A 13,998-nucleotide genomic window follows, 5' to 3' on the forward strand; every position below is an offset into this window, starting at 1 on the left:
AACTTATCTTGAATTTCATAGTTTAACGAATGTTTTCTCTTTGATGAAGTATAATTAGTATACCTTTGATATTCCATATTCCATATTTCAGTTTTCAATGAATGAAATGTCAACTTTGGTATTACATATTTATGGTAGTAAAGAAACGATATGGGATATCCATCCATGCCACTAATTCAGTACATGCATAGCAATAACACAATAAAGAAACAACAGTTTAGTTGGTGTTCTTCATCTCAATGTTATTATTTGCAAACAACAAGCTACATTTATCATTTAGTCACAAGCTTCTACTACAATATAAATCTTAAAATGAATGCAAGTTTATCTACAATATAACATCATCATAAAAGACACCAGAAAAGAATTTGGTAAAATCATGCATTTAATTACAAAAGAATAACTGTTAGTCAATGCAAGTTTTCTCATGTTTAGATACCGTTATGCAAGCCGTTAACTTTTATACAGACTTTGTTTTATTTGAAATATAGATGTTTCCTGAACATCCTGATTCCTATAGTTGTAACACTGTAAATAGTAATGATGGCTGGAGAAGTGCTACACCTCAGGAAACCAAACCTTTCTGTATGGAATACAACAAATCTCCTGTAGAAGTCAGTGTTAATACGTACCCAGTAGCCACTATAGAAGTAGACCAAGTCCCAAGTATCTTCAATATATCACCATGTGCTCCAGTTTACAAGTAAGTACACAAAGTCATGCCCATGTTATGGACTTAGTACAGAGGATTTGATTTCTCAATTTTCCAGCCTTTCCCCTTTTTAGTAGAAATTTTCAACCGACGGCTCATATTTAGTCTACGGAATTTTGACCCACACAATATACACGAAATGTTTTCAAAGCATATGATAAATGTGTGTCATGTTCCTTTTTGCGTGTTGAATACATTTTTCATATATTTCTATTTGCGAACTGAAACTACTTCTCAATAATCAGATAATACTTTATTTTTTTTTATATTATAACACATTCCTAATGTCTCAAACACAGACCTGTCAACACGCGAAAGCTGTGAAGAAGTTTGGAAATATCCAGCAGTTTGAAAAAATCCTTTATTCCTTCGTATTCAAAAATTCCGCACATTTCTATTTAACAGGGTAATAAAATTTAGCAAACATTTAATTCGTATCTTATTGACCTACCTCTTACCACATGCATTTGAAATAAAGAAAACAAACATAGTTAAAATTTGAATTGTTTTAAATTGTCTTATCGGGGCCTTTTATAGCTGACTATATTCGGTATGGGCTTTGCTCATTGTTGGAGGCCGTACGGTGACCTATAATTGTTAATGTTTGTGTCATTTTGGTCTTTTGTGGATAGTTGTCTCATTGGCAATCATACCACATCTTCTTTTTTATATAGTTAACTCGAAAACATCAACGTGTGCTAGCTCTCTCTTTTCATTTCGGGTGAAAAGGATGAAAAGATACAACTTAAAATAGAATTAAAATATGTTTACGGTGTGATTGTAAACAGATCATTATTCCTTTTGAATCGCACAATAACACGGAAGAGAGGGAGGATTCCGGAAAAGCCAGACATGACAATGTGGAGTTGAATATACATCACAGGACAAAAAATCTTATGAAATACATTTTATATGATTTTTCGGAAAATTTTCTGTAAGCTATTTTTCTTGTGAAAAGTTGGAATATACATATACCATTAATGCCGTTCATTTTATATAACGAAATTGTGCTGGTTAGTTTTCCACATCCGCTGAACCAAGAAAACCGAATTCTCTTTATTTCAGGGAAAACTAATTTTGATGTGTAGGTAGCTTCAGCATTTATGGCGATTATACATGAATAAGAGGAATTAAAAAGATGTTTTAAAATATGCTGAAACTTCTTACATTATTTCACAGTCAATTAAAAATATAAAAATAATAACTTTCCATTCGATTGATAAATAGCATCTTCGAAATGAAATATATAGTTCCATTTATTTTTATTTGATTTAATTTGAAACTCATGTTATCCATTCGTTCGTTGTATTTGAGCTTTTCATTGTGCCATTTTCTTTTTGAAATTTCCTTGGAGTTCGAATTTTTTGTTATTTTCTTTTTTTTTTATTTGAAAAAAGAAATGTTCACAGGTGATAAAAAAGTCAAATCCAGCATTGACCAAACTACACATTAGTTCATAAATGAGCATATCAACCTAACTTTTAGAAATTGTTGAATTCTTATCTAAATTGAATTCAGTTCATTGTTTAAAATACGAACAATATTTTGATGAAATGATACATTTCTATTAGCGAGGAAATAAAATATCCTAAACTTTTTTTTATTGCATTAAACAAAACATCATTGGGAATTGCTAAATAATTTTAGTTATGTTTCTCCAAAGACGATAATATGATGAGTTTATTTACAACCACTGGGTCGATGCCACTGCTGGTGGAGTTTACATTCCCCGAGGGTATAACAAGCCAAGTAGCACTTCTGTGCTGACATGAATTATCATTGATATGGTCATATTTATAAATTATCGGTTTACAAACTTTTGAATTTTAGAAATACATGTACTGAGGCTTTTCTACCTCAGGAATAGATTACCTTAGCTGTATTTGGCAATTTTTTTAGGAACTTCGGTCCACAATGCTCCAACTTCGTACTTTATTTGGCCTTTCATAATTAATTATTCGAGCGTCACTGATGAGTCTTATGTAGACGAAACGCGCGTCTGGAGTAATTACAAAATGTAATCCTTGTATCTATGATGAGTTTTTTTATTTGCATATATACATATATACTGAGGTATGAATACATCAGCAGCTATTTTTTAAATATGAATATACAAACAACCAGTTTTGTAATTAAAGATAACTTTTTTCGGCGAAAGCATTTCTTTTTCAAATGTCGTTTGCTGAAATATATTGGACTCAAAATATTTGAACCAATTTTCAATAATCTGATTGTCTGTATCTTCAATTTACATATAGTTGGGACTCTCTATCTGCCAAAAAACTAACATTTAATAAATATCATGCACAAACTGCTGTTCTTTCGACAATATCTAAAATCACATAATCATGCATGGTCATTGGAAATATAAGTTTCTATTATTCTTTTCCAGTTTTTACTGTTTGACTATAATTATCTTGCCAGCAAATTTAGTTCTAAAATTGTATACTCCACCCAACCCCCTTTTCCATGAATTCTGCCTTAAGCAGATCAACATTTGTCATAACAATTGGCCATCCGGAATGAAAACTTTGAAAAAAATATGTTGTTAGTCAGCAGTTCTTCTGAATTGAAGCGACAATTACTGACGGGCACTTATATACATAGGGTTAAACTTGACTATGAGTACTCAACCTTGACTTCGCAGATCGGTTTTGATCCTGTATCACAGCTCCCAAATATTGCACCGAGTACCCATAATGTATATAAATATAATAAATATGTGATATAAGTGCCTATGAGATAACTCTCCATCCATGTAACAATCTTGAACCCATTTAGCAAAAATAGCAGCGGTAATCTAATAAGTTTCCTTGTTTGAAAAAGTAAAATCTACGTAAACGTCCACAAAAAGTACCCCTTTAAAAATGGACAGATAAAAAATGATGCAAGTTATCAATTCTTGAAATGAGTATTACTAAATATTGACCGTTGTGAAATTGGGCTAAATAGTTTAGAAAAAAATAAGATATCTTTTTTTTTCGATTCTTACGGATGTGAATTTAAGCAAAATTATAACTGGTGGAACTATATAGTAAATACAGATACAGCAAAAAAATAAATAAACACAGAATGGATACCTTTTTTTTTAAATTAAAGTAGGTGAAACCCCGTAAAATAAGTTGCTAGATGGGTACCTGACGTTACACTTATTATACATTTTTAGTTTTTACTGCGTAAAGAATTAAAAAGTTTGTTCTTTATTTTTTTTTTAAATCGCTTCTATTTATATTCATTTAGAATTATGTGCACAACATTTGATTACTTCCTTACTGTTAAACAATAATAGTATATATGAAATATGTTAGTATATTTAAAAAGGAAATATTATGTAAACGATAAGAAAGTTTTAGATTGTTTTTTTTTTCATAATGTCCAGTGACAAATATATCGTAACTCATATCAATCAAAGTTCGATAAAGGACTAATAAATTTTACCTTTTGGACAATTTTTATATGTTGCATAATGCAGGAACAGTCCACTTGGAATTTTAGAAAAAGATTTTCTGTATAAATAAGTAAACAACGCAAAAAGGTGTTCTGAGGTGACAGTAGTTGTCAAATATCCAACTTTTGTCAACATTGTTTAAATCAAACATCATATCAACTTTCATATACTATGGTTAGTTTGTTAAATAAATACCAATGTTATACAAAGGTGTCAAAGTTTATATGCTTAATATAAACAGTAAGATGGGGCTATTGCATTCAGTTGATGTTTGTTTTTTACTAATTCGTATTTTAATTAACACGAAAGTGACCATCATTATATTTTAAACTTGTTTGCTTTGTGTCTAGTTACTGTCATTTTTCGGTGATAATAAAATAAACTTCAATGACTATGTAAAGAAATAAGTCTTGATTTCCTTTATTTATAACTTGTTGATATGTGTTTCTGACTTGGTTAATATCAGATTCATTACAATGTATAGACTGGAACTTTGAATGGTAAGACATTACTTTTGCACATATAAGAACATATATTTTACAAATTCGTTAAACGATTAAATAAAATAATCTGCAGGACTACAACCACTGTTGAAATAAGTCATGTCTTAAGAACATACAATTCATTATATTTGAATAATAAGAAGCAATTTTTTTTAAATAATGAACATGTATGTGGTAAAAGCCGATTGCTTGCATATAAATATATCCCAATTGCACCCGATATCTGTTTTCCGTGTAAAAAGTTATAATCAAGCACAATGTTCTCTGTTAATGGCATTTTGATGCCTGAAGTCTTTATTTACCATTCAACTGTGACGCTTGGAGGATGTGTTTTCTAAAAGAACAATTGATACTCCACGGAAACCAACGGTACTCCTTTAATATCTGGTCTGGACCCTTTTACAAACGTACAGACGCTTCTCAGGAAAATTGAAAGAAGCAAATATTGTCCATTGACTTCATGTTCCGCTATCTTGATCATGCCCTTTTAATTGAAAAAAAATCACAAGTGTAAATTTAGATAACACCATAGCTGTCAACCAATTCGTGATCACAATCCTAAATTTTGTGTAGTATCGCTTTCATTAGTCATTATTTTATCAAAACTCTGACGAAGCTGTTACCGTGTAAGTACATGTTAATGAAGTCCATTTAGTAAGAACATATAATTATGTGTGTGCCTCGTACCGATCTTTTGAGTTGTGCACTTTATTTCTTGTGTTATACTGTTCAACCACTGTCTCGTGTTGGGGAATGTTTGGCACCCGTTAAAAAGTTTAAATCGCCACATTTTTTTATGGGCCTATCCCAAGTCATGAGCCAACAGTACAGTCGTTTCATGTCTGTCAAATTTGATTTGCGTAAATTGCTTTTTTTTTTATTATATTAGGACGTTAGTTTTTCTTGGTCGCATTGTTTAACATTATTTTTTTTCATGTCTGGGACTTTTATAATTGACTATTCGGTATGGGGTTTTCCCATTGTTGAGCGGCCTATGCTTGCTTTTTTCCAATTCATTTTAATTCTGTTGTCGTCTCGTTTGTTATCATACCACATCTCCTCATCTTTATATAGGATGCCTTTTTATTTTTGTCTTTAGAATAAACTCATTATCGAAACCAGGAATACAATTTAATATTTACGCCAGACGCGCGTTTCGTCTACAAGAGACTCATCAGTGGCGCTCAAATCAAAAATGTTATTAAAGGCCTAATAAAGTATGAAGTTGAAGAGATTTGAGGACCAAAAATTCATAAAAATTTTGCCAAATACAGCTAAGTTAATCTATTCCTGAGGTAGAAAAGCCTTATTTTTTTTCTCCAAAATTCAAAGTTTTGTTAACAGATAATTTATTATTATAAACATATCAATGATATCTCAAGTCAACACATAAGTGCTGACTACTGGGCTGGTGATAACCTCGGGGAAATAAATCTCCACCAGCAGTGGCATCGACCCATTGGTTGCAAATAAACTCATCAAAGATACCAGGAATAAAATTTAATATTTACGCCAGACGCGCGTTTCGTCTACAAAAAACTCATCAGTGACGCTCGAATAAAAAATGTTATAAAAGGCCAAATGAAGTACTAAGTTAAAGAGATTTACAGTGATCCTATCAGGTGGGAAAATCGATTGTAATGGTTATTTAAATATAATTATGTATGTAAAACTATTGTATAAACTCATTTGATATTTTCCCTGGTCAAGTGAGGATGTTAAAAAACAGGGGCCCCTGAGTATGCAACCTGGGCTACTTAGGTATTTTTATAACAGGAAATGATTGAATAAAATATTTGTTATCGTTAAAAAAAAAAAGAAGAGATTTGAGGATCAAAAATTGCTAAAAGTTTTGCCAAAACAGGTACTATTTCAATTATTCTTTATATGAGTACAACACCAAGCTGAGCAGGAGGGAAACACAATTAGGACCCATTAGAATACCGACTTTCTGATGGCATTTCAATTCACCAAAGTTCACAAACAGTAGTAAAATGGCCTTTATTATTAGGTTCATCCGCTTAAGTGACATGAACATGGTATTTGTATATGTAACTTACATAAATATCAATTATATCAGCTTATTAAAAATTAAAAAAAATCAACCTTTGAAAATATTAACTGATTATTAAGGGACCAATAAATAGCGTATCTCTTTGAAGCGAAGTTAAACATTACAAAGATATATGACCCCTTAATAAATAAATTGAATTGTATGTTTTGTTTTTTCAGAGATTATTCTGTACTAAAGGAGAAATCGCCCCAAGATATCGCTGATGCTTTGCTGTCTCTAAAACACACAGTTGTATGCCCTTCATACTCGGGACGAATGTCACCTTCTGTGCATATTAATCAATGTTCACCAACACCAAACAGTTTTCAGCATCCACAACATGTTTCATATATGAGCCCTGGTAATCAGTATCGTCAAAACATGTACTCGCCACCACCAGCTCAATACGGTGTGTTTCAATATCCAGGAGAAAGTTTTCAAAATCAGGCCAATGTATTTCCATCAATGAGTGTTAATGTTTCTATGAGTATGAATGTTGGAGTTCCCCACGGGATACCAAATAACCAATACAATGTACAACAACAGTGGCAAGGCAATCAACAGACATCTCCTGGTAAATATGTTCCTCAATATCAGCAGCCTCAATACAGTATGGGTCCAGTGTCTCCTCAATACAACAGTTTACAAAATCATTCATATCCTCAGCCGTATTCATTTACTTCAGAAGTGAGACATATTCCAAGTTCAGACTCAAAAAACTTCCTTTATCGATCAGGTGATTCATGCAAAGCATCACGATTTTGTGCCGTGTCTCACTGGAAGAGGTTGAAATTAACCAGCAGCCATCTTAGTGCAGTGAATTTACAAGCGGATTCAAATAAAGTTAATTTGTGTAGAATTTGCGGGAAGACTTATGCCAGACCAAGTACTTTGAAAACACATCTACGAACTCACTCTGGGGAGAAACCTTATAAATGTTCAACTTGCAGCAAGTCATTTTCACAAGCTGCTAACCTAACAGCGCATGTACGAACACATAGCGGAGAAAAACCTTTCAGGTGTCCAATGTGTGATCGGAGATTTTCCCAGAGTTCATCCGTAACAACACACATGCGTACTCATTCTGGTGAACGACCGTACCGATGTCGCTTGTGTAAGAAAGCATTTTCTGACAGCTCAACGTTAACAAAGCATTTAAGAATTCATAGCGGAGAAAAACCATACCAGTGTAAACTTTGCCTGTTAAGATTTTCACAATCTGGTAATCTGAATCGTCATATGAGAGTGCACGCTAATTCATCGTAATCTAGCAACGGTAACCTTGATTACTATACAGGAATATGTTTTACTTCATCGAAAGACGACCTAAAATAAGGGTTATATAAAGTAGTATAAATCATAAATGTCCGTTTTACTTTTTTAAATGTTGAATTATTCAAAACCCGTAGGGTTTTTTACGCAAGGAACATATTGCCTTAGCAGTATTTGGCACAATCTATTTTCAGAATGTTTTAAATGTTCTTCAACCTTTTAGTTTGGATTCCAACTGTTTGAAACGATCGCAGCTGATGAGTCCTTTGAAGATACCACGCTCAACTTACATACCAAATTATAAGCATGGTATCTTTGATGAGTTTTAACAACCAATGGTTCAATGCCATTGCTCTTGGACTTTTCGTCATCATATATCCAGCCTAGTAGTCAGCATTTTCCCGTTCATTATAATATATATGGTCAATGTCAATTTTAGTATATATTTGAATATTCCAATCACTAAAGATTTTCAATGCCATGACTGCTGCAGCCGTTTTGGTCACAACATTTTTGAAATTTGGTGGTAAACGCTTTTCAACTTATTTGAGGATCTGTTCAAAAAGGCTTTATATTGTGTTGAGTAGCTGATTTTTTTAAATATGAATATACAAACAATCAGACTTGTAATCGAAGAAATTTATTTTTAAATGTCGTTCGCTAAAATATATATTGGACTCTTATGATGGGTCAAAACAAGATAACATTTGTTTTATATTAGTTTCAACCGGCAAGTCAGAAAAGTTTGGTCTAATGTTTTGTTCAAATGCACATATGTTATTTAGTTTTCTGCAAATTGATATTGTAAGCTTTCAACCTCGATCCACATTGAATATCAACTAATTCGGCGAGTGAACAAAGCGAACAATACAAAAAAAAACACGTTCTATTGTGTCTATCTTTTATATGTACTTATTTAGGTTTGTCGATTGTTACCTTAACAAATATCGCGGTAAGAGAAAAATTGTCTCTCACATCCTTTGATGGTCATCATCAATTTAAAGAATAGTCAATTGGAATTTCACAATTTGTACACACTGCATGGTAAGTAACTTGATCAAAGTGAACAAAACCGGTTTTTTTTCTAAAGTGAACATTGATTGGTTAAATATTTCTCAGTGTGTTTGAATTTGTTTGATAGCCTTTTGGTCATGACTGTTTGTCTCTAATATTTAATTAACTGTGCATTTGTATTCAGATATCGCAGATCAAATTTATTCGTTCTTTGTGTAATCATACGTTTTTTGATTGAGTTAAGTCTGCTAATTGATATTTTATCGTATGTTTTTATATGTTGTGATGTTATGCTATTGTTTCAGAAAAAGGGAGAAGGTTTGGGCCCATTAAAACGTTTAATCCCGCTGCAAATGTTTGCACCTGTCCTAAGTCAGGAATCTGATGTACAGTAGTTGTCGTTTGTTTATGTAATATATACGTGTTTCTCGTTTCTCGTTTTGTTTATATAGATTAGACCGTTGGTTTTCCCGTTTGAATGGTTTTACACTAGTAATTTTGGGGCCCTTTATAGCTTGTTGTTCGGTGTGAGCCAAGGCTCCGTGTTGAAGGCCGTACTTTAACCTATAATGGTTTAATTTTTAAATTGTTATTTGGATGGAGAGTTGTCTCATTGGCACTCACACCACATCTTCCTATATCTATTAACAAATTCGTATAACACTTCATTAAAGCTGTACAATTATGTATCTACAAGTTAGAAATTAATAACAATATGTCACCATAAGATATGTTCTGCTCTCACGCCACAAAACCGCTAAGGGAATAACGATACGACTAAACAAGATGCTATCAGTTTTGGCAAAAACTAAACTTTATCTCTTCGTCCGTTTTGTTTTTGTCATGGTGTTATATATCCTCCATTGGTTTTTGATTGCTGGCTTTTATCTTCGTTGCTTCGTCCGTCTGTCCGTCCAAAAAACTTTGAGTTTTTCCTGACTTTATTATGCTATTGCAAATTGTTTTTTCTTTCAATTGCCCGTTTGTGCTCCATTGTTACATACCGTCGCTGGGCTTCCAAAATGTTGTATATGACTTATTTTGCAAAAAATACTTTTTCACACCAACCGGCTTGAAGGGAGGAAATCTCTGATATTCCAAAATATCACACATTCTGACCAATCAAACCAATTGAAATAAGACATGTGACAAAAAAGCCAATATGAATGGTTTGTAAAGTTTGGTTTATTTGCCACATTTTTGAAAGTTCAGCGACGATATTTGTTTGTTTATATAGTGGTTAAGATTATAACAAAATGTTGACTGCTGTACTATTTTTGACATTTTTACTTATTATGTCTGTTTGTTTAGTTCAAACATAGTTGTCAATATAATAGTATTTGATGCGCCTGTAATACAAGTGGGAGGTTTAGCTGATTATAAAACCAGGGTTAAAACACCATTTTCTACACAAGAACATGCCTGTACCACGTCAGGAATATACAGTTGTTATCCATTCGTTTGATGTGTTTGTCCTTTTGATTTTGTCAGTTAATGAGATACTTTCCGTTTAGAATTTTCCTCGGAGTTCAGATATTTTTTTTAATTTACATTTGAATGTGTTACATATTTAGGTTGCTTTATCTGGCTCAAAATTGTAATTTGATAAGTTGACAATTTTGAGGTGTATATCCACAAAAAAGACGCAGAAATCCAAAATCAAAATTTAGATACAAATTAATTTATTTTGGTTAACGATGGTCGATTTTGCATTTTCACAAACGAGCGTAAAAGAGAGACAACAGATCGCAAAAGGATATTCAAAACTTAAAAATAAAACAGTCAATGCCATGGCAAAAAGCACAACATAAATAAATCAACCAAAAAACCCCATTCAAATGAACAAAGAACACAACATAGATAACTAAAGACTGAGCAACACGAATTTCATGACTTTGATTTTATTGCGCCAATGGTTGAAAAGGGATAAAGAGCATCAAGAAGTTGTTCGATAAACATATCTTTATGGTTTCATTAAGATTATGTTGACCCTGAGATAATACAGGAGGGATTTGGCAAAAACTTATTCTATCAACCACATATCGAACAATTTAGAATATGGTAGGTTTAACTTTCATGTAAAAACAAAAGACAATAATTGGTTTTTGGCAAATATTGATATAAAAAGTGAAATCGTTTTCCTTAACTTAAACATACAATTAGTAAACATAACGGATACTATTAATTATTGAACAGGAGAAAAAGCAATTTATTATTCTCTTTTCTTTTCATTTGACGTCGATGCAGTAATAATAGCATGCATGTATGCATTATATAAAAATAAAATAAATGTAATATTGCCAATGGGACATCTCTCCACTATGTGTCTAATTCCTTTCATAACACACATTTAATACCGCTGCCAATAGTCTACAAGTTATAGGTTATAATCAACCATTAGCTCTTTTGGAACCAGTCGAAAATGAGCATAACATAGTATTCAGAAACAAAAACATGGCAGATTTTGATTGGGTGGAGTATGCCACAAATATTTTTTTTTCCTGAAACCTTACTGATTCTTGGTTGTAGCAATGACAAAATAAAAATTGATTCCTCCTTCAGAAATAGTTAAGAATTTTTTTTTCCCTGTTGTTGAATGCCCAAATTTTACTGTTATTTTTGTGCGAGATTGACGGTCACCCCTGACAACTGTAAATTACACCTAGAAAAGCAACGCGACCATATCATTTTTTTTTTAGGAAATATGTTCACACAATAAATATTCTTTATTTTAAAAAAGGGTTTATAATAAAAATCAACTCAATAAAATCAGTATAGCAAGAAACATTACTATTGTCGGCAATGGAAAAATCAATTGTTTTTTACATTCTATATAGGAGATACTATCAGCCCAGTGTTACGGTACTGACAAATTTAAAAACCTACCTGTCTAAAATTCATCCTTGATAAATTAAGTTATTTTAAAAGAACTAGTGTTCAAGCAAATTTGACGTTAGAATGCATTAACAATTTTTCTTATGTTCCTGATCGTCACAAAGCTCGTCACATATTCACGTTCTTTCTTATATAGACTTGTATTTTCCCTTATTTTATATCATTGGAAGACACATTTTCTGTACAAAAATCATTAATCTAAAGATCAATAAGTCACATATACAAAATAGATATTTCCAACATGACGCGATTATCTGAAATATCTCACTTACATATAATGTTAAATTCTACATTTTAATTATTTTCAATTTGAGATCCTGACAAACGGGAGATAACCTTATTTGACTTATGTTTCATTGCCGACACGCAGTGATTAAGTCGTTAACACAAGAAGAAAAATCAAAGTGAAACGTGAAAAAGTCGATGCAATCAATAGTTTTAAATTCACACCGATTTCATTTTCTATCTAAACGACAATCGTACATTTTATAGATATAATGTCTTTAAAACATGTTCTTTGAAACGTACATGCAAAAACATAAGGACTTGTTTTCATAATTATAGAGGTAAATGAGTTAGAAGATAAATGATTTAGAGGCTAGTCAATGGAAATTCTTTGCTGAATATGAATATAAAATGTTTTGAAAATATTTTGAAAATAGTATAAACATGCGGAATATAAGGGTTTATCCAGCCTCTTTTTTCGGCGTGCTTAGCATATTATACTTTCCAAAAATGTACATTTTTTCCACAAATAATTCTTCCAGCATGTCGGTCTGATAATTGTCACGAGAACATTCTACATAAAAATACCTCTTTGTGTGGATGTGATGATTTCATAATTATGTCTGTTCAGATTTATACATTTAAAGTAAAGTAGTCGTTTGTGTTTTCTCTTATTTTTGAGATATTGAGATAAGACGTGGCATGGTACTTGTCTATCCCAAATTCATGTATTTGGTTTTCATGTTATATTTGTTGTTCTCGTGGTGTTTTGTCTGATGCGTGGTCCGTTTCTGTGTGTGTTACGTTTCGGTGTTGTGTCGTTGTTCTCCGCTTGTATTTGATGCGTTTCCCTCGGTTTTAGTTTGATACCCCGATTTTGTTTTTTGTCCATGGATTTATGAGTTTTGAACAGCGGTATACTACTGTTGCCTTTATTTATAGAGGGACGAAAGATACCAAAAAGGAACGGTCAAACTCATAAATCTAAAACAAACTGACAACGCCATGGCTAAAAATGAAAAAGACAAACAGACAAACAATAGTACACATGACACAACATAGAAAGTAGCGGATTTTAATGCTTGCATTGGAATAGGGTCTACTAATAGTAAGCAAGGTGACTTATTGGTTCATTGAGACGGATGTATTATATATGTAATTATATTTTTTACAAATTATTATTTATGCTGATTTACATATGTCACTATAATAAACAATTTATTTACTTTTACTTACTTACTTGCAGAATTCCAAAGTGTGAACTTTTGCTGTTTATTACTAATCGATTTTGTCGGAAATTCGCCATTGATGAGTGGTTTAAAGATGAAACGCTCACCTTACATATCTTTGATGAGTTTTAACAACAAATGTTCAATGTCACTTCTATCGGATTTTCGTCCTCGAAGATATCTCCAGCCCAGTACTCAGCAATTTGTTCTTTTAAATTTTTTTCTCCAATTTATCATTTTCTACATAGGAAAATGCCGGTACCAAGTCAGGAATATGACAGTTCTTGTCCATTTGTTTGATATGCTTGAGCTTTTTATTTTGCTATTTGATGATGGACTTTCAGATTTAAACTTTCCCCGGAGTTAAGTAATTTTAGGACTTTACCTTTTTTTGTTATCCATTTGTTTTATGTATTTGAGCTTTTGATTTTGCAATTTCATTATGGAGTTTCCGTTTTAAATTTTTCACGGAGTTCAGTATTTTTGTGATTTACATTTGAATATCATACAAATTAACAGTTCCTTTAGTAATTTGAAAAATTGAAAATTTGGAAGAATGTGTTCACAAAAAAAGGGGTAGCAATCCAAAACCAAATTTTATATACAAATTAATTTATTTTGGTCAACGATGGTCTTTTTTGTAACTT

The 13,998-nt window shown here is 32.0% G+C and overlaps 1 protein-coding gene across 1 annotated transcript; it reads left to right on the forward strand.

Annotated features, from left to right (window-relative positions):
• The first annotated feature begins 216 nt into the window (after positions 1 to 216).
• Positions 217 to 8,035, forward strand: LOC134713836 (protein glass-like). Its single transcript, XM_063575111.1, has 2 exons — positions 217 to 703; positions 6,896 to 8,035. Exons 1-2 carry the CDS (start codon positions 492 to 494, stop codon positions 7,980 to 7,982), a joined length of 1,299 nt encoding a protein of 432 aa, XP_063431181.1. The 5' UTR covers positions 217 to 491; the 3' UTR covers positions 7,983 to 8,035.
• The last annotated feature ends 5,963 nt before the right edge of the window (positions 8,036 to 13,998 follow it).

This window comes from Mytilus trossulus, chromosome 4, assembly GCF_036588685.1.
Source record: "Mytilus trossulus isolate FHL-02 chromosome 4, PNRI_Mtr1.1.1.hap1, whole genome shotgun sequence".
Taxonomy (NCBI): Eukaryota; Metazoa; Mollusca; class Bivalvia; order Mytilida; family Mytilidae; genus Mytilus; species Mytilus trossulus.